Below are 26,832 nucleotides of genomic sequence, written 5' to 3'. Positions count from 1 at the left end.
AGTTTCTCTGAATGGAAAAAGCATGCCTTGTCTTTAAACTTAAAGTATTCACATTGCTTAATTATATTAGCATTATTTAGTTCAACGTCAGTCATATATTTTCAGGAATCTGTAACATAGCTGGAAAATACCATATCAAACTAGTAACCCAAGATTTTTGTCTGGGACAATTTTTTGGCCTTTTTGTTTTGTTTACACAAATGCAGAAAAAATGGTTTACTAGTTCTTAATGTTTTTGGGTGGGAGAGGGAGACTGTGATTTTTGCAGTGCAAAAACCGTTTTGAGGAATGAAAGACTTAGCAGGTAGTTAGTCTATGATATGTGTTCTTTGTTTTTGTTAATTGTTAATTAAAATGGCATGGACATTGAACTTCCAAAAAGTAGCTTTCAGGCATGTACAGTAACTGCTTTTTCAAAACACTTTCAGAAGGATTTTTCCTGTGCAATGCAGTACAAGTCCTATGTGCCAACTTGTTTTTTCAAAGGCAGATAGACAGTTCTGGAAATCCATTACAATCATGCTCTATTAGATCAGAAATCCTCACTTTAAAAAGCAGATAAGCTTTTTATGCGATACAGTTGCATTTCCTCCAAAGTCATTACTTTGCTGGATATGTAATTATAAGTTCATAAAAATATTTTCAAGGACAGTAAAGGTTTTATGATTGCAACTCTGGTATGTGTCCATGAGAGAGAGAGAGATTTTGTTAGTCACACTTCATACTAGGAATACATTTATAAATAGTTAATAAAGGGTTAATGATTATAATAGACGTTATAGACATGAGTAGTGTGTTATAATTGGTCTTGGACACATCAGTATTTTATTATGTCTGTAATGTGACATTGAAACCACAGATTCAAAGCTGTCCTGGCAATAATTAAACTTACAATAACCACCTAGCAGCACAGCATAATTACAAATCGATTAACTCCACCAGCCTTCCCTTATGAAGGGCAGGTAACAATGTACATCAGATGAAGACTACACATTTAAAAAAAAAAAAAAATCTGAAAAAAGCCTTTCAACCACAGATCATGGACATACATCCTCATCCTTCCCCCAAAAAACTTACAAATGGCTTTACTAGAAGGTGATAGAGATGGCTCTAAGCAACCTATTTCTTTTCTTGATACCAAAACAATTGATTAATCACTTATTAAGGTATCTAAGAAGCCTTTATTAACCCTTTTTGTAAACAGTTTATAAATGCACCTTTTAATATAAAGTGGGAATTTTTTAAAAACCTACACTTAATAAAAGGAAACACATACACCCACAAAAAGGTTAGATTAACCCTCTAACTTAAACTGAAACAAGCCATAAAGTCAGAGCTCTGCCAAATGCTTGGTCCATCCCCCATTTAATAGTGCTGAGGGTGTTGCAGGACAATGGAAGTGCCCAGTACTGCATTCCTGGCATACTCAAAATCCTACTGAAGTCAGTGGGAGTTTTAAGTGTGCAAGGCATGCAGGATCCGGCCTGTCGTCTGTTAAATTACCTACTGTTAGGAAACCCCTGCAAAATCTAGAGCTGGGACAATAGGTCAGATCTGAACTTTACTTCTTCAAAGATTATTAATGCAAATAAGGCATGATCTAAAGCCTACTGAAGTCACTGAAAAATCTCCTATTGAATTAAATGGACTTTGGATCAGGCCTATTGTTCCCTTGACTTCAGCTGGGCTATTCACACAAGACACAGGAGATAAGAATAATTTCCAGCCTTCTTTCTCAATATATTGGTTTGGGTTAGTTTCTGGCAGACCCTGAATGTTGCTTGAAGTAGGTTTTGTGTGACATTAGTATTAAAATAAAAACATCACAATGGAGATGAGAGGAGATTTTTGTCTCAATCCAAATGTCTTTCTGCTTTATGGGGTTTTATTACTCATGTGAAAAGTGTGCAGATTATACTGATGGTCCCTGGTGAAATTGGGTATTTCTTACATATAGTACTTAATCTGCAAAAGAAAATGAGCAGCATTTAATCATAGGGAAAAAATCAACGGGATGCTGCATTTTGTTTTGATGTTTATAAAATATATATACTTCTAATGTGGAATACAATTCTGTTACAAACCTTGGCTGGTCTTGCAGTCCTTAACCTCTATTAATTTGTGTGTGGGTAAACGTGTCAATACATTTCTGCTATGTCAATCCAGCCACTGGTCTGGAGCAGGTATGGTGTCTTGGAGACCTTTTACACTTATATGAATCTGTCTTAAGCATTTTTGACATAAAACATTGTGCATGTTTTCTTCCAAATATTAAGGAAAAAAGATTTTCAAAGATGACACGGGGATTTATCTGCATCACTTCTATTAATTTCAGTGGGTGTGTTACAGCTAAATTGCCTAGTCAGCTTTGAAAGTCTTAATCACAAGGACTATAATGCTATAGTTCTGATCTTCAGATGTGTCACCTGAATAGAAGTTGTGGATGCAGAGCACGTCTCAGGGTCACGTCCTTTCATCAGAGAATATAATATCTGGAAAAGACTGACAGCAGGCACAGCTATAAGCATATTCATGTAAAGGCTTAACAGGTGTTCAGATGGAAAAATATGGTCCAGAGATGCCAGACCTTTGGAGAGAGAAGCCAATCTAGATAAGCTGCCTGGAAACCTTGCCTTTTTTTGAGATGTGTTGTGCACATACACATTCCATAACCCTCCCACCTTCCCCACTACTTCAAACATTACATACAGTGGTGCAAAGGAACAGAGAGGGAGGCGCAGACACACCTCTTTTATGTCTTTGCCTGAGAGCACCAGGAGAGTAGGAGCACATGCACCACCTTGTGGTACTGCTGGCAAAAGTCGCTGACTCGAGTGTATTGGGAACACATACACCTGCAGTGGAATGTATATGGGCACAACACATTTCAAAGAACAACATTTACTGTTGGTAAGTAACTGTTTTTGCAGGTAGCTTTGACTTTGTGCATTGATATGCTGAAAGAACACATAATAGATTTCCACTCCTTAGTAGTTCACGTTAATGTTTCGTAGTTTTATGTAACAGGAATTTGGGGGGTTCATGTTAAAAGGAGAGTGACAAGTAGTATAGGTTCAAAACTTGACATACCTTAATATTGTTGCAATCTGGTGAAGAAAACCCCATCAAGTCTATATATGGCTACAGAAAACTGAGAATGCTTTGCAGAATTATCGCACAGAGCTCAGGCAAAAGCCAAAATTTGATTTGTAATATATATATATATATATAAAAAATCAATTTATTTTTAAAAGCAGAAAAAATGTTTTCGTGTTTTCATTGAATATTTTCCAACATTTTCACTATATTTTCAGGGCGGGTGTGTGTGTGTGTGTGTGTGTGCGTGCACACACATACACGTGCAGTTTTTTGCAGATGTGCAAAGTAATGATCACATGTAAATCCTGACTTGCATACAGACATACTTGTATATGCTGCAAAATGAACTAAGTGCATACGCAAATCAAGTACCTACAGAAGTGTTTGTGCAATCACTGTTGAAAATCTGAGACTCAAAGTAGATATATACACAAATACAAGCAATACTCTATTCTAAAAACAGACAACAATAAATGATACAGGACAGCACCACTAGAACTAAAATACACATACTTGGGATATATGTCTTTTTTTTTCTCTCTTTTAAATACATTCTGGCAACAATTCAAATGAAGCTTTATCACAAAGTCTATTTTTCTTATACAGAGTTTTTTTTCCCTTCATATGTTAATGCAGTTGATCTAAGAAGGAATAATATGAATTGACTCATTCATTCTAATATAGTGAAATATATACACAGATCAAAAGAGAGTGGCTGTTTCTTGTGCTCATACAAATATTGGTATTTGTACAAAACAAGATTGTTTGCTATTTGTCAGTTCTTTCTGTTTAAAAAGTTTATTATACAATCAAAGGGCAGAAACAACACCATGTGACATACATGACCAATCTCACAACAAATAGTGAATAGTCAAAAATGAACAGTTCTCATATACCTCATTGACTGAAAGTTGTTTGCACAAAATATTCAGTGTACACCTGTAGATAATGAATATATTTGCAAACTGATCCTGATTTCCTCAAATGGTCTGCAAGCAAGAAAGACAACTACATTCATTGTAATATATTCAAACGTGAAATAATGCACAGGATGTTAGTTCCACTTGTATAATTTTAAATACCTGCACAGCAGGTAATTAAGACCTGTAATGTGGTCATGGTTCTGCTGCTTCAAGCGTTCAACGCTAACAAAGGAGGGCTTGAAAAGTTTGGGTATTATAATGGATTGTATGTGTACCAGAGTTCTTTCTCTGGAATGGATCAGATTTGTGTTTGGGGGGTGGCTTCCTCCTCTGATGTTTGATCTGAAAGAAGGATAAGAACCTTAGTGCTACTGTGAGCTAAGGGACCTTTACCTTCGGCTCAAATGCAAAAGAACTAGTGGTGGAGGTGCTTGAGCTGAAATTACAAGTTCTATTCCCTGTGCCAGAGATATGCACTCTGCAAACACCTGTGATATTTTTATGGAGCCACAGATTCTTATTGATTGGCTCCTGGCTGAAGTTTTGAAAGGACCCCCAGATTCTTTGGTTAGTGCTGCCTTAGCTTGGGTCAGTGTGTACTTATAATGTTTTCTGTGTCCTGAGTTGTCATCTGCTGGATGGAATCAGACCTGATGAAGTGTTTTTGTTTTGTGCTCTAGTCTAGTGATTGGTTGTGACCATCTGCTGGGGTTCCCAGAATTGTGAGTTACTGTGTTAGCCTTCTCAGCCTCAGCAAGTGAAAGTTTTTCTACTGCGTGACAAAGCCCTGACACACCAGCTTCTCTTTCTTGCCACGAAACTCTTCAGGACTCTACCAATCCAAACCTTGTCTTACCAGTAACAAAGCCGAATCCCAACTCTTGAATTCCCCAGAGACGTCTTCATGCAGTTTCTAGCCCCCTTTTTGAACACTCACAGAAGTTTTATGTTTGTTGCTCCTTGAAAGAGGCAGTACACTGCAGACTGTTAGCTTAACTGGGGTTAACACACCCTTCCTTTCAATCAGCGCACTGAATTGTTTTATAGTAAAACAAGTTTATTAAACAAAAATTCCTAGGTTTAAGGATCAAGTATAAGGAATAAAGATAGAAAGGGTTACAAACGAAAGAAAAATACACTTCTATGACTTAGAAGTTAATTTCAGCACGTTACAATCTTTGCCTAAACAGTTTTCACACTGAAACTCAGTTCCCAGAGACTTCAACCCTCTTGCTTGAAGGATCCAACATTCTGTGATTTTTTTCAAGAGCTGTGGCCCCTTTAATCCCTCAATTAAATCCCCCAAAATGGCTCCCTGTTTCTGCTTATGTCTCCCCATGTTCATTGACCCTGTTACAAGAGGCAGGAAGGCTCCCTGCTGTTCGTCCCTTCTTGTTGACTTCCCATCCCTCTGCTGATTCGTATGTAAATGGGGGCTTCCATTGTTTTGTTTCCATAATGCTTAATTTACACTGGAGATAGCTACTTCCCCTCCTGTCTGGGAGAGAACCTGTTTTTCCCTCTATTTAGTTGGACTTTAAAGCATATCAGTGAGTACCCATTATGCCGCATATAGTGTCAATACGTACACTTCACAATGGTATTAAAGCCTGTGACACACTGGTGATTCATAAAAGACCTTATTCAGTACACTTCTAATACAGTAATATTCTGTATAATCAGTTTGATTCACTAGCTTATCACATGATGTTCAGACCCCCTGTCTTTTATAGTCCACTAAACCTTTGCAATGTATGCTTTGAAAACTAAGCCCAAACCATGCTTCTCTCTCCTGCCGGGGTGTAGACACCATGCTGTCTTCCCAAAGTTCATTGACTGTGATTTGAGAGGCAGGAGGCCTCCCTGAGGATGCAATCTCCATCCCCTTCCTCCCACCCCCACGTCAAGACTGTTAAGTATTCATCTTTCTGCACTTGCTCTCCAGATGGCTTTGTTTACCTTGTGCTTCTCTTTGTCTTTGGTCACACTCTGCCTAACTTACATTAGAGACCCAGACAAAGGAGTATGGTTCCACCTCCTTGAATGCAACAGGCATGGCTTTCTTAAGCGTTGTTTTCCCAAATACATTGTGAGAACACATTTGCAGCACATAGCTATAAAATCGTTCGTGGGTTTACCATACATACATCACATAGTGATTTTCAGACCAGCACATTACCAGTATATGATCCCTTACATGACACCTTTTAGATACCAATTATGACAACAGTATTTTAGGTGTGGTGAGTATGTCAGGTCTGACAAGAGTTGCTGGCACAGTGTAGTAAACCAACAATGGGCCTCTGTGTCACAGTGGTTTACAAAGAGGAGAGTAAGCTCTTCATTAGAGAGTGAAGGAAAGCACCCTTTAGCACAAGTGATATGTCTACATTCTTCTCTGATGTTTCCTCTCCATATTTGCACTACTGGGATGAACCTACAGTGCAGGACCCTTCTTGAGAGCAAGGCTTATGGGGGCTTCATGAGTATACTGTTGCAACCTTGAAAATTTGGAGTACAGGTTATATAAGAGGAATGCAGTTCCAAAAGCCTCAGTCCTTTTCTGTGGCTAGCTGCAAGTGTAAGGACATTTTCTCCAGGCCTAGAAAGGTGTCTTTTTAATTCAGAACTCCACTACAATTGTTCAATGTCAGTATAATTAGCAAATGTTAGGAGCTTGCACTGTTGCACGCTTAATTTTTACCTCAACCAGAATCCTTAGAACTCTTGAGAAGTGGCCAGGCTTATCCAAACGCCTGAATAAGAAGGTATGGATTTTGAACAGTGTGCATCACCCCCTTCATGTTCATAGAGATGGAAGCGCATTCCCAGTGCCTGCTCTGCATGAGAGGAGCCCATTGCTCAGAACACCGCTAGGCACATAGGAGCTTCACACCTCAGCCTGCACTGAAAAGTCTCTTTGCCTTGCTCATGGAGGAAAATTTACAAATCTAGTTCCTGGATTAGACATCACATCAGCTGCCTACACCGTCAACATCAGAAAACCCACTGGAAAGTTGAAAGAGGTATTGGTTCCAAACCTCTTTAATTGTTACTTGCTTGGTTCTTTCTTACTTTTGAACTGCTCAGTATTTACTGCTTAAAAAAAAAAAGTCTAGATTAAGCAGTGCAAAAATTGCTGACTTCAGTGTGCCCAAGTTTGTCTTCCTTTTTGTATTTCTACTTCACTCCTTTAGTTTTATTGCATGTTTCTGTGAAGGCAAAACTCTAAAAATAGAAGTGTTGGACCTGTCTGGCTTTACAAGGATTCCCTGGTGCTCATTTTCATCTAGAGGACCTACCATGTGACCCATTGTCCCACATTTCATTTTGGAAGTGGGGTTGAGTCCAGGAAAGTTTGGAGTCAGATCAGATTCCAAATACAAATTTTGCAATTCAGACAGGACTATCACTTAATGTAACTCTGAAACTCAGTTTAGAACAATCTGGAGAGGGCCAAAAGGTTCCCTGGGACTTACAACGAAATCAAATGGCAGGCTCCAAAAATTTCCAGCTACAACTTGTTTTTCATTCCCAAGTCCAAACTCGAAGAAAGCTCACAACATCTTATTGATATTGTGAAAATTTGTACTGTTGGGTTCTCCTGTATTACTCTAAATGTTTGCTGCTCTCTGGTATCTGAAGACAAAAATAGTTTTGTTTCTCAGATAAGGCTTCCTTTTTTGATTTTTTTTAAATTGTCACTAAAGAACACTGAAGTCACTGGAGGCTGTAGGAGCTCCGGTCCCAAGATGCAGCAAATCTGACTTAGGGCCTGCTCCTGGAGTATTTCTCCCTGGGACTTCAGCAAGAATTGAGGTTATATTCTGCATTTTGCAGGATTGGACCTAACATTATTGCCTAGTAATCTCAGTGTGTGGGGGAATGAGAGGGAGGGTTTCCTAAAGCATTCGAGCTTGTCTACAGTTCAAAACTGTGTTGCATTCCTAGGTGCCAACTCCGTGGAAAAATTGGGTCCTGAGCACCTGCCGGCAGCCCCCCTGTCAGAACATCCCCCTCCCCCCCCAGTGCCTCCTCCCCACTGCAGGCCCCACCGATCAGTGCCTCCCCTTCCCACGCCATGAGCTGTTTTGTGGCGTGCGGGAGGCTCTGGGTGGGGAGGAGGGTGGACGCAGCACATTCAGGAGAGGAGGCGGAACTGGGTGGGAAGAGGTGGGACGGGGTAGGGCCTTGGAGAAGGGGTGGAGTGGGGGCAGAGCCTGGGATCAAGCACCCCCCCGTACTTTGGAAAGACGGCACCGGTGATTGCATCATTGTGAAGAGTGAAGTTAGCTGACATAATACTGTCCACAACAGACCAGTCAGAGCCACGCAAATCATGTCAGCTAGCGATGATGATCAAAATTAGCTTACACCATGATAAGAATGATTTGCCATGATCTGCTCTAGCCACTCAGGCCTGGTCAGCAGTGTGCCAGCTAACTCTTCACAATTGAGTTTGAATACTACAATTTATAATATAGACAAATCCACTGTCTGTCTCTCTCTTCCCTCCCACCCCCTTTAGATTAATGCACAGCCATATCTGGCAGCTTGCTCTCATTTCTGCCTGGTTAAGTTCTTCCAACTCTTCTGTTCCTTTTCTTTCCTCGTCTCTGGCCACTGCTGCCTGTGGAATCAAACAAGATTCTCCCAAGCTCTTTAACTGGGTTTAGCTCTTACAGACTGAAATTCAATATTTAATCACTGAGCAGCAAAACAAATGCTTTTGCTTCAGACCCAGTTTAAAATCAATGCCTTGGGTATTAAACAAACATCATTCTGATAGTTTGTGAAGGCCCCACAGTCTCAAAGCCATCAATGCTAAACAAATGGCCTGCTGATGGAAATTACTGTCACACTGGGAGAGAGAAAGCTCACATCTAGCTTCCAAAAATAGAACAGCTGGTTAAAGAGAGATTAGACGCAGGTCATCCAACTGAAAAAAATAGAGCAAAATGCCTGAGCAATTTACATATCTCGAGAAAGGGCATAAAGTGCCCTCGATTTGCACACATGACGCCCCCCACAGCCTCATGGCATTAATGGGTATTCCATGTACAAGGTTCACAATCTGGCACTAATTCTAATGTTGTTTTTTTCCCCACAGACATAAGGGATATCTGCAAGAGTGTTTTAAAATGAACACATCAATTGCTGTAATTTAATTTTGCCTCAATGAATCAGTTTTTTGTCAGGCATTATTATGCCATGTCTACACTAGTCAATGCAAGATACGTTGGCATACAGCTGCCAAAGTTTGTATATCACTTGGCTGCTTGCATCGGTACTGTGGGCACTCACCAGGAGTGCTTGGGTCAATGCAAAGTGCAATGCACCATGGGTAGGTATCCCAGTGTGCCACATGCCACTTTCTGGCACAAAGCCTTTGGGGAAATTTTCACCAGGTGTTGTGAGACAGAAATGACTCTCTGGGAGGTAGGGGTCAAGTTCCCAGCATGCAACTTTCTGCATCCCATAATGCCATCCATATCCCATACCTTTAATGCCTTTTTTTAAAAAAAATCCCACAAACCCATGCAGCACTCTTTTGTGTCTGCTATCTCTGACAGACGCATGGAGTTCATAGAGCTCTGCATTATTCTCATGGATGTTAAAAATACAGGCCCCATGAGTCTCCCGTATTTGCAGACCCACAACAACAGGGGACATGATGGTTTCTTTGAGGACAGTTCACCAAGAGACATAGCAAAAACAATTCAAGGTTGTTGGTGACCTTCAGAGAGCCCCTGCTGATGATGGAACGCTGATTCTGGCCCTTAGAAATGAGCACTGGTGCGATTTCATTGTAATGTAGGTTTGGGGGGAATGAGCAGTGGCTGCATAACTTCTGGATGTGCAAGGTCACACTGCTGGATCTGTGTGCTGAGCTTACTCCAGCACAGGGGCACCAAAATGAGAGCTGTACTGTCAATGGAGAAGTGAGTAGTGATTGCAGTTCGGAAGCTTGCAACACCACCAGACTGGTTTCAGAGTAGCAGCCGTGTTAGTCTGTATTCGCAAAAAGAACAGGACTACTAGTGACACCTTAGAGACTAACCAATTTATTTGAGCGTAAGCTTTCGTGAGCTACAGCTCACTTCATCGGATGCATTCTTACCAGTCCATAAGCAATCATGTTAGACTTGCAAAAACCACAGTAGGGGCCACTGCCATGCAAGAGTGCAGGGCCACGCAGGACTGTGATTCTAGGCAATGTGCAGGACATAGTGGATGGATTTGCAGTAATGGGGTTCCCAAACTGCAATGGGGCAATAGAGGGCATGCTGCATATGCCTATTTGGCACCAGCCCCCGGGCCACAGAGTACATCAAAAGAAAAGGCTACTTTTCTAGGGTTAGGTAAGCGCTGAAGGATCACCATGGATGCTTCGCCGAGATCAGCGTGGGCTGCTAGATGACACTCACATGACCACAAGACAGTTCAGAAAGCAATAAACACAAACCTTCTTTCCCAACCTGCAGAGTACCATTGGCAATATTGAAATGCTGATAGTGTTTCTGGAGGACGCAGGCTACGCCCTGTTTCCTGGCTCATGAAGCCGTTCACTGGCCACCTTGACAGCACCAAAGCATGATTCAGTTCCCAGCTCCACAGGAGCAGAATGACGGTTAAATGTGCTTTTGGTAGCCTGGAGGAATGTTTGGCTTCTCAGTGAGAAAAATATCCCCGGGGTTATAGCAGCCTGTTGTGCACTGCATAATATCTCTGAGCACAAAGGGAAAAAATTGATGCCCGTGTGGAGATGAAGCAGTTGTCTGGTATCTTTGAACAGTCAGACACAAGGGTTATTACAAGCTCTGAGCCTGAGGGTGGCTTTCAAAGAACATTTTAAAGGTCAGCCACAGTCATGTTCTCTGGACCTCCAGCTTCGGGTGATGCTAAGAAGTGTGTAGTGCTGGCTGTACATTTATAAATATGACAGGGTGTCTTCCTGAAGTTATGAATTATGTGGTGCTTGCTGTACATTTATGCGTACTGTTTGCCTTGAGTACAGCTGTGCATTCTTCAATATGTGGCATGGGCTACTAAAGATAATTTCATTCTCCAAAAATAAAAATGTATTGTGTGGGCAAAACAATGTCCAAAAAATACCAGGCAATGTTCTACAACTTTTTACCATAAATCAAAGAGGTGGGCACTTTAAAATTGGAACAGGAGTAAACATTTCTGTCCATTTGAGTGCACAAATGTGTAACCATAACAGACTACATACACCAACTGCGGTTGTCAGAGGTCAGCATGTGTATGTAAAGCTGTGGTTTTCCTTGCTAGCTCCTGATGTGGAGCAGTAGGGGTAAGGATGAGGCCAGTGATGCCCTGTGTTGGGGGGTGTGGGGGTGGGGGGAGGCGTATGTGTGTGTGGGTGCATGCATGCGTGCGTGCAGGAAACAGTGATAATGGAGTTCTTCGAGGACTGCAAAGGATGATTTTTTTTTTATTTTTATTTTTTTTAGACCTCTATGTCAACCAGCATCTGCAGCATTTGGATTGGCTGCCTGAGGAGACTTCTTAATTCCTGGTGCGCTTCCAGCTCCTTGGCCTGGGCCTTCGCATTCCTTCTCCATGCTGTCTGCCATGTTGAACCACTAAGCCGTTTTGTGGTCCTGCTGCAGCATGGTCTTGCAGGCTCTTTCTGAACAGGTTCCCCTCCTCAGCAGGTCAGGCATTCTGGGTATGTGGAAGAAGCACCTCTCAAGGCTGCCATGCTAGAAGCTGCTGATTAAAAACAGACAGATGCACCATTGACTTTACAGTCTCAAGAGAAAGGTAAGTTTCAAAACTCCCATCCCTTATTCCCATGAACACTTTTAAGCAGACACCCTCTGCCCCAGTCATTGACAGCCTCCCACTAACAGCCAGTCAGGCACTAGGAGAGAAAAATCGACATTCCAATTCCCTGGTAAGGCCATAATACTTTTTAGGCAGGCAGTGCAATAGCTGGGATTTGCCAAATGGTCTTAACAGGTTCCTTAAGAGCATCATTAATTGGCCTGGCAATCCTCATAATTGGTGGGACTCCTGCACCGCCTCCAAGGGACTCAACAATTCCTGGAACTGCTTGAAGTCAGCTGCTATGGAAGGTAGTGGAGTCATCACCACTTCATCAAGTGATAAGGAGGAAGTATTAGTAAGAGGGGGTCATCTCCTTGTCTGCTCTTGATTCTTGCTCCTCAAAGCACAGGCGCTGGCTTCCTCTGGGCCCCAACCGCCTGCGCCCCCCCAAGCCCCGCCCCCCACCTGCCTCTTTCCCCCAAACTCCCACCCCCGGCCCGCCTCTTCCCTCCCAGTTTCACCCCTCTCCCCCAAGTGCACCCTGCTCCTCCCCCCAACACCTCCTGCACACCGTGGAACAGCTGATTGCGGTGGGCACTAGGAGGGAGGGGGAGGAGTTGATCAGCAGGGCTGCCAATGGACGGGAGGTGCTGGGGGTAAGGGGGGAAACTGCCTGCCGCTGGAGCACCCACGGAGTCAGCACCTATGCCTCAAAGGTCGTCTCCTCTGGCACTGGTGGTGCGAGAGGTGGTGGAGACACATGCGCTCTTCTCTGCTCCCTCTGGTGGTGTGAAGACCTTGTTGATGACAGAATATCCCTGGATCCCAACAAGGCCCCTGAGGGAAGGGCATAGGGTACAGGTGGTGACAAGCCTCTGTGTTCTTGCCATGTTGATGTCTCAAAGTCTAGCCTCCTCCAGTACCTCAGTGGAGGAGGGGGCGTGATGTGAGTAAATAGGGAACCCTAGACTGAGATTTGAGTGTCAACATACTCCAAGGGGGGTGGGGTGGGAGAATAGTGGTTCTGCTTGTACTGTACAAGAGGGTGAGCATGGTACTCTAGGTGATGGGGGAGAGAGGTTATCAGGGACTGAGTAAATCTCAATAGGGATAGACACCCCCTGTACTGGTTAATAGGGGAGACTCTGACTCCAAAATACTAGCAGGTCCTTAGACTGTCTAAATTCTTGCTGTACCCATGCCATCAAAGTTGAGACTGAGCAAAACCACCCCCACCCCTCCGTAGGTGGGCAATGGTTCTACACCATTTGGGGTGGGGGGTAACTGCATTGCTATAACGGGGCACTTACGTTGGCCAGAGAAAAGTTTGAGTATAGTCACATGCACAAATAGATCAACGCAAGTAGCCCTAACTTTGAAGTGTAGACACGGGCTATGGTTGTTCTTAGTCTTGGTTATCTCAGGGAGACAGTCTTTTTGTGACCTGACCCTTGGATTACACCTGCATTCCACTGAGACAATAAAATTGTTGACCAATTGGGGCAGGCATGTGGCCACAGGTGACAACATTTTCACAGGAACTAGACCTAGCCTATAGCACTCACGGCTCGACAAAAAAACAACCACTCTCCTCAACTGCCTTCAGAGTTAAATACAAAGTCCACCTTGCACTCTGGCATTCCCACAATCATATCCTCATTTTCACCAAAAATGAATATCCCCATTTTTACACATGGGACACCTGAGGCACAGAGAGAGAAAGGCCTCCGTGTTCAACAATAGATGCCCTACTTTTGGTGTAACGAGCTTGAGATGCACAAGGGTCCTGATTTACAGTGGTTCTGAGTACACACATCTCCACCTGAAAGTAATGGAAGCTGGGCCTATTAAGCCCAACATGCCTTGGGTTGGGCACCTAAAATTTGTGGATACCTCTAAGTCTAAGGATAACATCCCCAAGGGTACACTGTGTAGCTTGAAAGCTTGTCTCTTTCACCAACAGAAGTTGGTCCAATAAAAGATAATACGTCACCCACCTGGTCTCTGGTGTCCTCAGACCAGCAAGTCTCCAACAACACTGCAAACAAGTGAGTCAGTAACACAGTTGGCAATAACACCCACTCCCTCCACTCCATCTTGTCCCATTCATCTGCTCAACTCCCTTCATGGATAGGTGAACCTCAAAAGCCCTTGAGGGTTCACTTTGATGTATTGTAATAGGCAGGTGCTTGTTTGAAGCATATCTGAAACTATCTTCCTGGAAATCTTGTGTGAATAGCTATTCTTGCTTGTATGGAGTTTGACTAGCTGTCTCTTGGGGCTGGTTAGGTCAGAAACACTGTAAGAACAGCAGCCTCGCACATGACGTCAAGATTTCAGCTGGGATCAGATGTGGAAGTGGAGAGGGACATGGAAAAAGATTAGGGAGGAAAGAAGAACACACCATTTTAGAACCTCCTCGGTGTGCTTTGGCCAGAGGTTCAGGTTAAGTCCTGTGTGTTATCTAAAGAAAATTGTCCGTCCACCAGTAATAAGAGCTAATGAATAATGATTTACAAGTATTCTGAAAATGAACATTAAAATTGCTTTTATTGGGACTCAGAGAAGAAACAATTAAAAATTTCCCTGCAGTTCATTCCCTGCTGAAGGTGGCGTACGGTCATGTTTATATATATAAAATAAAGTTATGCTGTGACCTTTTTCTTGTAGTTGGAAGCGGGGCAGAGGTGGACGGAGGATAACTGTGCTCGTATTTGGAGAGACATTTCTTGTAGTAAGCTTGCTGCAGCAGACCCGACAGTCATTTGTGTTGCCAGGAGGTATACAGTAATGGATGGAAACTGATACTTTATTTCTGTACATGGGCACAATGCAAACGAAGGGAAATTTATATAGAAAACACAAAGAATGATAAGGTGGCACCATCAAGCACTGGGAAATGACAGAACGAAGGTTACCCATGGACCCTTAGTTCAGCTTCCCTATGGTACAAGGAAAGGAGTACTTGTGGCACCTTAGAGACTATCCAATTTATTTGAGCATAAGCTTTCGTGAGCTACAGCTCACTTCATCGGAAACTGTCCCTGGTCTCAGTCCTGGTCCCTGGAACCACAGCCTTGGAACAGCAATTTCAGAGAGCACCTGCAGACCACGCTGAAGCGTGCTCAGCACAGACCGAACTCTTCAAAGAATCTAACTATCATCTGCAAACTGAGATTGTCAGAGGCTCATAACTTGGCCAGATTGGGGCAGATTTTCATGGAAGAAGGCAAAAGGCACAGCTCTTACATCAGGGTGATCCCTCTGCCAAATGGCAACCCCATGCTCCAAAGTATGGAGGTGCACGAGCTTCTCAGACCATTATAAGATGATTTTTAACATGGGAAAATACACCGTTTGCCCCTCATCTGATTCTGAGACTGGGCTGAAACATTTATGCTGAAGGTTAAAAATTATATGAGGCCTGAGGCTGACAGCTAGTCTAGAAAATTTTAACCCAAATGGTTAAAGTTTGGCAAAGTTAAGCAACTGAAAACAGGCTTGGAATGTGTCTTAATGAAAAGCATTGCGATCTGTCCGTCCATACATACACACATACACAGTCATCGTATAAATATATATATAGTTGCTTTTTTTTTTTTTTGACCATTTATGTTCTATCAGCAGTCACTCAAACTTTCCTGGACACCATCACGGAGAATGCCTATAGGTCATAACGGAAAATAATAACCTTACTATAAATGTTTGGAGCTGGTTTCCAGATTTAATAGAGAATAGCATGCCTTTGTATAGTTTTGTTTTCTTTTTTAGCCCTATGTAATTCCACAGCAAGACAATCAGTCACTGTTCCATTTTATAGGGCAGTTTCAAACACCAATAGCAAAAAATAGTAATTATTTTCTTGTACATTCTATAGGGTTTTCCATAAGGGTGCCCAAAGTCATTTTGGAAGTTCTCTTATAGTCTAATAACGAAAAGCTTGGCCCTCCCGCAATACTTAGCTTACTTGGAGAACAGAGCCTATTCATTGTTAGACTGTAGTGGGCTGAGGTGTGGTTGGGGTGCAGAGTAGTTTGCCTCCTTCAGGGGGACATACACAAATCTCACTGTCTCTGGGGATGGTGCTGCCAGCAATTACGATTCTGTCATTGTCAATGGGACATACACACTGGGGACAGCCATCAGGAGGGCTTCCGGTCTCCTTGCACGTAGGTGAAACCGTGGGACAAACTGAAGTGCAGGAGATATTCCCTGTAGAAACACAGGTGCAGAGTTGGGTGGCAAAGTCTATGTGGAAAGATTTCCCCACAGGGACGTTTCCATCCTTGTAGCCTTGCATGGCACATTCAAATTGCTGGTAATCTGGACAGGAACATGCAGGGGCACATGGAGCACAGCAGGTATTCGCCGAAGTCACCGCTGTGTGTTGGTCAGGGCATGGGCTACATTTGACAAGAGTGCAGTCTGGTTTCAAGGGTTTACAGGCAGCTTCGGGTAGCGGAAAGCAGCTCAGCAACAGGCAAAGCAAGTGTTCAGGCTTCATTTTCTCTATTTAAAAAAGAGAGAGAGAGAGGGGCAAAGAGATATAGCAGTAATTGCTGGCTCAGACACCTGAGTCAATTATACCATTGTAAATGTAAGCGTTCTGCGTGAAACTGTGGTACTGAAATCAAATGGTCACAGTCCCATGAAATAGTTACTCACTGGTCAGCTGTATTATTATTGAATCTATTTCCCCATGTTAAGTATCCGCATACCTTCTTGTCAACTGTCTAAATGGGCCATCTTGATTATCACTCCAAAAGTTTTTTTCTCCTGCTGATAATAGCTCATCTTAATTAATTAACCTCTTACAGTTGGTATGGCAACTTCCACCTTCTCTGTATGTATATATCTATCTTCTTACTATATGTTCCATTCTAGGCATTGGATGAAGTGGGCTGCAGCCCACGAAAGCTTATGCTCTAATAAATTTGTTAGTCTCTAAGGTGCCACAAGTACTCCTGTTCTTTTTACGGATACAGACTAACACGGCTGCTACTCTGAAACCTACTATAATGATAATTTGTATAGCAATAGCACCTCAGGCCCCTAGGCCAACCACGCTAGCTGCTGTACAAAACACAGAACAAAACAAAACCCCCTGCACCAGAAAGCTTAAATTAGTTCTTCCTTTACTTACCCGGCAAGACCAGCATTCCAGTTCTGCGTTTCTCCTCAAGTGGACTCAAACACAGTTAGTATGTTGTAATGGACTGATCATTGTACTGGGAGCTAGGGACCCTGAGAACAAATGTTGGCTTTGCCACTTACACTCTGTAACCTTGGGCAAATTACTTAATCTCTGCCTCAATTTCCCCAGCTATAAAGAGGAGATAAAATTTACTTTCCTACTTCAGAGGAGTGATGTAATTCACAAAGTGCTTTAAGGATGAGAACATCTAAATATTAAACTTTTAAGTCTATTTATAAAAGCTGGTTTGGTCATTTTTAATCTGCATGACATTGCCTGCTTCAATAAAGAGTAGTGTTACAAGATCTGTAGATTTTTTTCAGGCCAGGAGGGACGATTAGATCACCTACTCTGACCTTCTGTACAGCACAGGCCATAGAATTTCATCTCGTTCCCCCTGTACTGAGTCCAATCACTTGTGTTTTGGCTAAAGCAGATCTTCTAGAAAGGCATCCAGTTTTGATTTGAAGTTTGTTCCCAGAGCCGATGCTAGCCCACTGGGGTCCATAAACAGGAACATTCCCCCCCCCCACCTGATACTAAAGCAGGCAAGTTCTTGCAATAAAAAGCAAATGGGGGCCCCACTGAGCTTTCAGGCCCCTAAGATATTGCTTAGTCTGCTTATGCCTAGCACCAGCTCTGTTTGTTTCCGTGGTTGATCACCATCACTGTTGTTCTGATTAGAATGGTTTTGGTCTGGCTTCAGCTTCTAGCCATTGGTTCTTGTTATGCCTTTATCTACTAGAATTAAAGAGCCCTGAAGTACCTAGTATTTTGTCTAGGTGAAAGTACTTATACCCTAAGATCAAGTCACCTCCTGATCTTCTTTATGATAAACAAAACATGCTGAGCTCTAAGTCTCCTGATGTAAGGCATGTTTTCCAGCTCTCAAATCATTTTGTGGCTCTTCTCCTCTCCAAGTTTTCATCATCCTTTGTAAAATATGGACACCAGAACTATACACAATATTCTAGTAGCAGTCTCACCAAGGCCATATACAGAGGTCAAATCACCTCTCTGCTCTTACCCACTGTGCCAGTGTTTGGTTTGAGCATTGGCCTGCTAAGCCCAGGGTTGTGAGTTCAATCCTTGAGGGGGCCATTTAGGGATCTGAGGCAAAAATTGTGGATCGGTCCTGCTTTGAGCAGGGGGTTGGACTAGATGACCTCCTGAGGTCCCTTCCAACCCTGATATTCTATTACCTCTTTTAGCCACAGCATCACACTGGGTGTTCATGTTCAGTTGTTTGGTCTTTCTGACACTAAATCCTTTACAGAGTCACTGCTTGCCAGGATACAGTCCCCCATTCTATAGGCCAAATGCAGGCCATATTAAAGGCATTTTGTTTGAATGAGCCCAGCTTACCAAGTGCTGACAATCACTCTCCTGATTTAGCATGAGTCTTGTGATATTTCGTGTGTTTCTTAAAGCCCCAGCTCCTAGAGTTATGTGAATGCACAAGAATTTCAGCTTTTTTTTTTTTTAATGAAATTCTCTAGGATTCATGGTTGTGGAGAGAAGCTTGATAAACATTCCCCAAATGAAACTTTAAAGGCTCTGAAACCAAAAGGCAAATAACAAGAACTCAAAAGGGATTATTTTTAAAAATTCTCATGATTTTTAAGCCAATCTTCCAATTTCGGAATGCTTGCCAGTGGCAATATTGCTTCCTTGTCCTCATCATTATTTACCATTCAGCCAATGTTTGTTTCATCCACAAATTTTCTCTGCAGTGATTTTACATTTGCTTCCAGATCACTGATAAAAATGGCACCAGATTTAGAACCGATCCCTGCAGAAACTGACTAGAAACACTTCCATTAGACGGTGATTTCCCATTGACAACTACTTTTTGAGATCTGTCAGCTAGCCTGTTCTTAATCCTTTTAACGTGTGCTTTATTACTATTGTCTTGTGCTAAGCTTTTAATCAGAATGCTGTGCAGTACTAAGTCAAAAAAATCTAAGTGTATGACATCAGTGCAGTCCCCTTTGTCAACCAAACTTGTAAGCTTAGCAAAAACTAAAATCGGGTTTGGTTGCCAAGACCAATTTTTCATAAAGATACAACATTCCAAAAAATTGTTAGTTAATAGTTACATAGGGATGAATTTTCTGCTCAGATCAGTCCAGTTTTCTTTAAGATACGCCATGTCTCCTGACCTGATCTCCAGACCCATTCCCCAGCTACCATACACTCCTGGAAAATGGTCGCTCTAATTTAATTAACTGCTTGTAATTTATATTTCAGAACAGTAGAAGGAATCCTTTTTTACATCAAATATGTGACTGTGCTCTAAAATATAAAACAGTTTTAATTACCTGGATAGTCTTCATGCCAAATGTGACAGATGGTTTGGCCCAGGAATGGTGATCAGCCTTTTGATTTTTCTCCCAGCATAACCATACCAGTTCAGCTGCAAGGTTATCTATTTATATGCAATGGCTCTCTGAGCCTTGATGCAGTAGAAACAGGGGGGGAAAGCCTTGGCTGGGAGTGGTCAAAAAGATTTTTATCTTGCTAATGGCTTCAGTTTAGTCTATATCTCCCTTGGTGATCTGTACATTTGTGAAGTCTATTCCAGATTGTGGTGCAATCCTACCCTTCCCCCACCCCGCTTTAGACTTTGACTGAGTGTACTGAAAAGACCATTAGACTGATAGCCTGCTAAGTGCAGTAAATATAGTGTATATTTGTATATGGTTTTCCATCCACAAGCATACAGAAATGATTCAAAAGCTATGAATGTACAACACTACTGAAATGCATCCAACACTGGGGAATAATGAACTCAGGGGTCGCACAGCTGGTAGCTTCTGTAGGCCGAGCGCAAGGCCCATTCTAGGGGCTCCTGACATCCCTTCATTCCCCACCCCCACCCCAAGCTCACATCCTCCTCTAACTGGGAGTCCCTGCAACTCCCCCCCACCCCCACCTCAGGTTGCCATATTCTTTCCCCCCATTGCAGAGACTGTGAACACTCCACATGCTCCTCTACCAGATTCCCCACCTTTTTGTCCCCATGGCAGGGGATCTGTTTGCTCCCTTTCCCTCCATACTCCCCCTTCACTCCCAATCTCTTCCCTGCCAGGGATTCTGTGCAACCCCCATTTGCCCCCCCCCATAGCAAGGTCCCCCATCCCTGTCAATTTTATTCCCATCCTAATTTCCTTGGAGCTTCCCCCTCCCTCTCGGATTTCTGTTTAGCCAACCATTTTCGACAGGCTCCTGACAAATGTCTATTGTTTCTGTGGAGTCTATTAGCTGGGACAAGCTTTACCCATTCTTTTCTAATTCATTAGTGCCACAACTCTTCCGGCCTCAACTTCCACAGCTACAGTGCCAGTTTCTTGGGGCAGCCCAACTAAGCTTCTGTCTTCCCTTCTCAGGTGCACCCCTTAAACCTGAAAAGCACTTTGCACTTCACAAGTCAGATAACACCCAACACTTGGCCTAAATGAGCAAGGAAGCATGTGATCCTCTAGTTTACTGTGGTATGGTAAATGCCGGTGGCTTGAGTCATCCCAGCCGTGCCTCAGAGGGCATTTGCAAGCAGGGGTATTTGTAGGAGTGGGCCCATTGAAGGAGTGAATTTAGGCCTGATGTTGCAAACAGTTATACATGTTCTTCCTATAACTTCACTGTGGTTCCCCCTAGTGAAATGACACAAACACTGAAGTGTTTGTTTGCAAGATTGGGCTCTCCCAGTCATTGTGAAAATAAATGTCCTGGTTAGTTTTTAGCCATAATCCTGACACGGTCTCCAAATTTAGCCTAATGGTGGGAAAAAGAAAAGAAAAATACACCTGGCAACATTACTAACAAAATCCCCTTCCAGCTGTCAAACTTGTTCATAGTCCTCCTGACTTGCGCTCCAGTCCCATCCCCCAGCTGCCACACACTCCTGAAATCATCCAGTAACCACTCAGACCAACCCTCATTCCCAGCTCACCTGCAAAACCTTCATCTTCTCAAAAGATTGGAAGGTAAAGGAACCCTGCCCAGGAGAAGGGTGGCAGAATGAGGAGGGTTATACAAGACAGACATGGTGGGTGAGGTAATGTCTTTTATTGGACCAGCTTCCCTTGGTGGGAGAAACAAGCTGACCAGCTACACAGAAGAAGAGCTCTGTGTAGCTGAAAAACTCATTGCTTTCAGCAACAGAACTTGGTCCAATACAAGATATTACCTCACCCACCTTGTCTCTCTAATATCCTGGGACCAACACAGCCACACCACCACTGCAAACAAGGGTTATACAAAGCACTTGTGGCTGTAAACAGCAGGAGAGGGAGAGGCTTTACTGTATTACCAAAAAAAAAAAAAAAAAGCTGTCTGTCAGAGGGGGGAGAGGAAATAGAAAGAAAGACCTGTTAGGTCACAGGTTTTGTTGTTCAGCTACATAATTGCAGTATATTGGCCCCAAGCGCATGGGGAGGGGTAGCTGAGGCAAAGGCTGAAACAGCTAATTGCTGTTTTTTGTTTGCTCTACCCACTGTATTTGTTTAACCTTGCAGTCTTTTTGCATGTGAGGGACAATGATATTTCAGCTCCTTTGTAAAGCCCTTTGAGAGCTACAGATAAGCCGTACTGTATAAGAGCTAAGTATTATCATTATGGTTCTATCACACAATCCCAAATTCCTCACATACTGTCCCAGCAAATAAAATCCCCACCCGGCTGCCTGATTTAAGCCACCTTCTTCCCCACTCATAATGTCTACAAAACAGTTTTGCTTTGTCACTACAAAAATCTGTACCAAAGTGAAAATGTACAGAGTAAAGTAAATGTAATATAAAAACAAATAGCACGAGGAATTTTGTTCAGGGTGTATTTGTTCATTTTCATATTTTAAACTTACCTGTGTCTACCCCAGAATTTGTAGTCTGCCTTAGAAAATGTATTGCGATTCTGATTATTCATGATCGTATGATCAAGGTCATGGCACCTGCCCTTGGGGTTTTACAGTCTAAAACCAAACAAGATGTGGTTGTAACAAACAGGAGGGAAGAGGACATGGAGGACAAGGGTAATGGTAATAAAGATGCCAGCTTTCAAAGGATAACAATCTCATGGCTCTGAATCATTTCAGAGAATATTCCTTTTGTAAATAAATGAAACCAGCTACTCAGAAACCAAGGTGCCTTGCTACTGATTGTAGGTAGTTTGCTTCAGGCAGCACACACTTGGCCTTGAGTTAGGCATGAGTGAGAATGACTTTTATAAAGAATCTCTCTCAGATCCTACTCAGAAGGATCCCAAAATATTTTACAAACTATGAACCCAATCCTGCATCAATTTAAGCAGCATGACTTGGGCTCCTATGCCCTATGGTAACACAAATAATAAAAATAATAATCTTAACTTTAACTATTGATCCCATGCTTAAAGTTCATGCTTAAGTCACTCCAGAAACATGGTTAAGAAACAGGTATCGTTACCCCCTCTGCTGGAATGCAGCTTCCTCTAGGGTGGAATGTGACATATGTCAAATAGTACACAGCAACACTTCAGCAGTTTAGGACAGAACAGAAAGACTACTGTACGCTGCAGGGAGACATTTAATTACACACATTGGAATATGGCCAACACACTGAGTTAACAATCCCCCCATTACTCCTGCAAAACATTCCATGGATTCTTTAATGACCACAAATGACTCAGGCCTCTGAGCTCTGTTTCAGATCTTGTCCGAAAGGGGCAAAACCCTCTCAAATAAATAATTAACTATATTTTGTTTTAAATATTGCATTTGTTTTTGTTCGAGTACACAGTCATATAAAGTACAATGCTTTTTCTTCATATATATAACAAAGACGATTTCTTGCAGCTATCAGAACCTCGTGTGCTGCTGGACAAACAGCAAATGGAAAATGTCATCTCTCTCTCACACACACACGCATCCAGCCAGCCGCACTCTTTCCTACTGAAAAGTTCTTGTTCTTGTGATTAATTTGTTGATTTTTTTTCTCTCAATTTATGAAACTATTCTCTGGATGAATTAAAAAAAAAAAATCCACCAGCAAGGGCCTGATTCTGTCTTCTCTGAAATCAACGGTGAGGTTCCTTCAGTTCAGTAAGGGTAAGATCTATGCTATCAATTTATGTCAGTATAACCACGTCACTCACGGGTGTGGAAAATATGGCTACTGCCTGTCGGGGAGGTGGATTAACTACACCGCTGTAGATGAAGACAAGCCCTAAGTCTCCATCCAGGTAACAAACATTGTTCTTCAGGATTCCCTCTCTGGTTTAGGGAGAGAGACTTTATCACTTTTTGTTGTTCCCCCTCCTTTCCGCTCCCGTCCCCGCTCAATGGTTTTTCCTTAGTGATAGTGAACAGCTTGGGTTTGGTGTGGAGACCTTCCCAAACTGTCTGAACTTCCTGATTCTGCAAAGCTTCTCCTGAGATTTCCAGGTCTAGCTCTAGTAAGAGGACAGTTTATTGGGGTGGTCTGCTTTTCTGGCCAAAAACCAGACGTGAACAAACCCTTACCCAAATACTTGCAAAAGACTTGATGTATTGCGAATAACTCAGCAAACAAAAAGCAGCAGACACCATTCCTAACCATAAATACTTTATCATTTATCAAAAACCTTGTACATACCAGATTCGATTAAAAACACAGACTTGTCGCTTAGGAAAAGCTAAAACTGAAAGTAGTTGCTCCTCTCTCAAACTGCCCACAGCACATGCCTGAAGCAATTGTGCCTATTCCCCTAAACTGGGCTGCAAAAGTGATTTCATTTGTTTACTCTTCTCTTGCTGTGCACTTAGTTCCTTCTGTGTGGCTGTTCTGAGCTCTGCTAACAGCTCTTGGAATGGACTCCAAAGCTTCAAAAATCACATCGGACACCAAAAATAATTAATTGGCCCAAAAATCATGATTTTTTTTAAAAGAAAAGATTACATTGTGTTTTTGGGCTGTCTTTTGAGTTTGGGGTTCTCCCTGCCCATCCCCAGTGTGTCTAGGTGACAATTAGTGCTGGCCACTCCCCCAAAAGGTCCTGGGTAAGGGGATTTTGGCCTTTGCTGCAGGAGCTTTCCCCTCCCCATCTGCACAACCCCTGTTCAGCAAATAATCCTGCCCTTCAACTCCCATATCAATCCTGTCCCCCTGGCAGCTCCTGAGAGTTCTGCCCATTCCCTGAGCCCCCACATCAATTCAGCCCCACCAACCTCACCTCTGCTCTTTCTACAGCTCCTGAGAGTCTTCACTCCTCTCTCCCAGGCCCTGGTGTGGGGGCTGCTGCAGGGTCGCCTCTTCTCCTTCCTAGGCCAGATGTAGCAGGGATGGAGGGCAGATGGGGGAGGAGCAGAAGAGCCATCCCATTGTTCACTGGAGTGAAAGGAAGCAGAGCTGCCCTAACCTGCTGGGTCCTGCATGCTCCCTTCTCCCTTCCTGTAAGAACGGGGTCTGCCCCTGAAGGGAGGGAAAGAGAAACTCTGCCTGCAGTAGCTCTGATTGGCTGCTCTTCCTCAGAAGGGTGGTTATTGGGGAAGGCAACCAATCAGCAGGGGTTTCCCCCAGCCAGGGGTGAAATTTGGGAGAAGGCTGGCTCCAGGCTCAGCCATAATCATGTGCCTCATGAAGTGGGAGAAGGTGTTAATTAACCATGAAAACAGCAAGAGACAAGTCTTATAAAATCTGTGCAATAAGACCCATATATTAACCCCTTCACCATCCCCCCCAGTGTTGTGCTGTAATGTTATCTCAGTATAACTGCTTATTTTAATTAAACTTTGTTCTTTAGTCAGATCATCCTGATCCACAGATTCCTTTGACGTCATTTCAGATGCAATCAAGCGTATGGGACCAAGGATTAGTCAATTAAAATCTTAGCCTCGTCATTTTGAAAAACCGTCAGTGGCTTATTTCAGATTCATCTGAGGCAACAGAGCCTCTTGGTGAAGCAACTCTTTGTTGCTGGCTCTTGTCCTTTCGGGTAATGAAGTTCAGGAGATCCAGGGCCGTCACCATTCCAAACACCATCCGTTTCTTGGTGTAACTGCCATCTCTAATGCCTGTAAGCACACGGCGAAGTACATTACTGAGTTATCTGACAAAGCAGTCCAGAAATGGCTGTGATTTTATAAAGATAAGACCTCAAACAGGCCAGCGTCATCCCTGCTATGATTCTACTGAAAAGGATTCCAGGCGCAACCCCACAGCAGTCAATCGGGTCACATCAGGGATGTACGGGGGCAACAGTGAATTCTTTATCACTACAAGGAGTCTAATTCGTCACTTGACCTTATGAGACTTTTGTTCCAATGACTCCTGCCCTCCCCATCCCAAATCAACGATAATCTTTAACAGCAGCAGTGATCATTGTATTTATAAACAATCCTTCCGCCCCACCTCAGCTGATTTAGTGCTGTACCACATCACTACCAAGCAATATAAAGTGCAATAAAGTCTAACTTTTTAAAAAACATGTCCTCTTAAAAGCAAACTAATAAAATGCAGGCGAGGGTGTCTAAATCACAGAATGTTGGGAGGGATGGGAAGAAAGTAATAAAAATGGGGTGAACTGTGGTCAGACTAAAATAGCACCTTTTGACTACAAAAAGTGTTTAAGAAGCGAGGTGAGTCTAGCTGGCTGAGTTTTTCTACCACCTCCATTTTTTAAAAGTGAAAAATGCAATTTTGCCAAAATCAAAATGTTTAATAAAAAATGTGGTTTTGGAGACAGTTTTGATTTTTTTTTACCAAAAAAAATGTAAACAGAAAATTTAAGGGTTTTTTTGGTGAAAAAAAAATCAATCTTCCACAAACATTTTAAAATCAAATTGTTTTGATCTTAATATTTTGCAGAAATATATCTATTTTTTTTTCAACTCTCTACAGCTGAGATTGATGGCCAGACTCCCCTTCCCACAGAAGAGGTATAGTCACAGAGGGGGATTCACAGAGCCAATGCTTGATTTTCTTGTGTTGGGAGATGCATATGGATTTGCAGGATCTGAGTTCAGCAGGACGGCTTGACCCTCAAACTGCAGCCCCTTGCAGGCAAACAAACCAACATGGCGTGCTATTTCACTAGCTCATGTGCATGAGCGGCTGTACATTTAACATTGTTCTCCCATAAAATCAGCCTAATCACACCCTGAAGTTCTAATGTTATCCAGAGCGCAGTTATCTTGGCTGCTTTGTTGTGGCAGTGATATCTTATTGTGGCAGTGATATCTTAACAGCACCTCCCATAAGATAAGGCATCAGCTACACTTACCAATTTTTACCACATAACTACATGGTAAGGGGTGTTATTTTTGCCAACATAGGTAGATCTCTAAAAACCCTTGTGTGGATGCAGTTATACTAGCATAAGGGACTATATACTGGTGTAAGTTATTTCATTTCCCTGAGCTAGAAGAAGCTACTCAAGTCTCAGCACTTTTAGCCCAGTATAACTGCGTCTACACTAGGAAGGTTTCATTGCTCTATGGCAGCACAGGTAAAGTGGCAAAACGTTTTAAGTGTGAGCAAGGCCTAAGAAATGATCCCCTTTGTGAAAACTGTTTGCTGAGGCTATGGCTACACTACGGATGATGCAGCTGCCCTGCTGTAAGCTCTCTAATGTAGCCGCTCTAAGTGGACGCAAGCGAGCGCTCCTGTCGGCTTAATTACTCCAGCTCCCGTGAGTGGTGGCAGCTGTGTCGGCAGGACATAACTTATACTGATCTAAGCTGTAGTGTGTACATAGCCTGAGAACCTGCCTCTATCATTTACAGAGGCTCTCCAGGGCAGGTGCTGTCATTTACTTTATATCTGTGCACCCAGCCCAATGGGGCTCTAGACTTATTAGAGCCAGATT

The 26,832-nt window shown here is 42.8% G+C and overlaps 1 protein-coding gene across 1 annotated transcript in view; it reads right to left on the bottom strand.

Annotated features, from left to right (window-relative positions):
• Positions 1-11,354: 11,354 nt before the first annotated feature.
• Positions 11,355-26,832, bottom strand: part of LOC141997137 (cystathionine beta-synthase-like) — a 61,354-nt gene continuing 45,876 nt past the window's right edge. Inside the window, exons 15-16 of the mRNA XM_074969431.1 lie at positions 24,199-25,039; positions 11,355-11,762 (exon numbers count right to left, since the gene is read on the bottom strand). Of these exons, the coding sequence (XP_074825532.1) occupies positions 24,879-25,039 (161 nt within the window). The 3' untranslated portion in view covers positions 11,355-11,762; positions 24,199-24,878. The remainder of the gene's footprint in view (positions 11,763-24,198; positions 25,040-26,832) is intronic.

This window comes from Natator depressus, chromosome 1 (genome assembly GCF_965152275.1).
Source record: "Natator depressus isolate rNatDep1 chromosome 1, rNatDep2.hap1, whole genome shotgun sequence".
In the NCBI taxonomy this organism is placed as follows: Eukaryota; Metazoa; Chordata; order Testudines; family Cheloniidae; genus Natator; species Natator depressus.
Note: the sequence above shows the minus strand (reverse complement) of the source record. Positions and strands in the feature narration are given on the sequence as shown.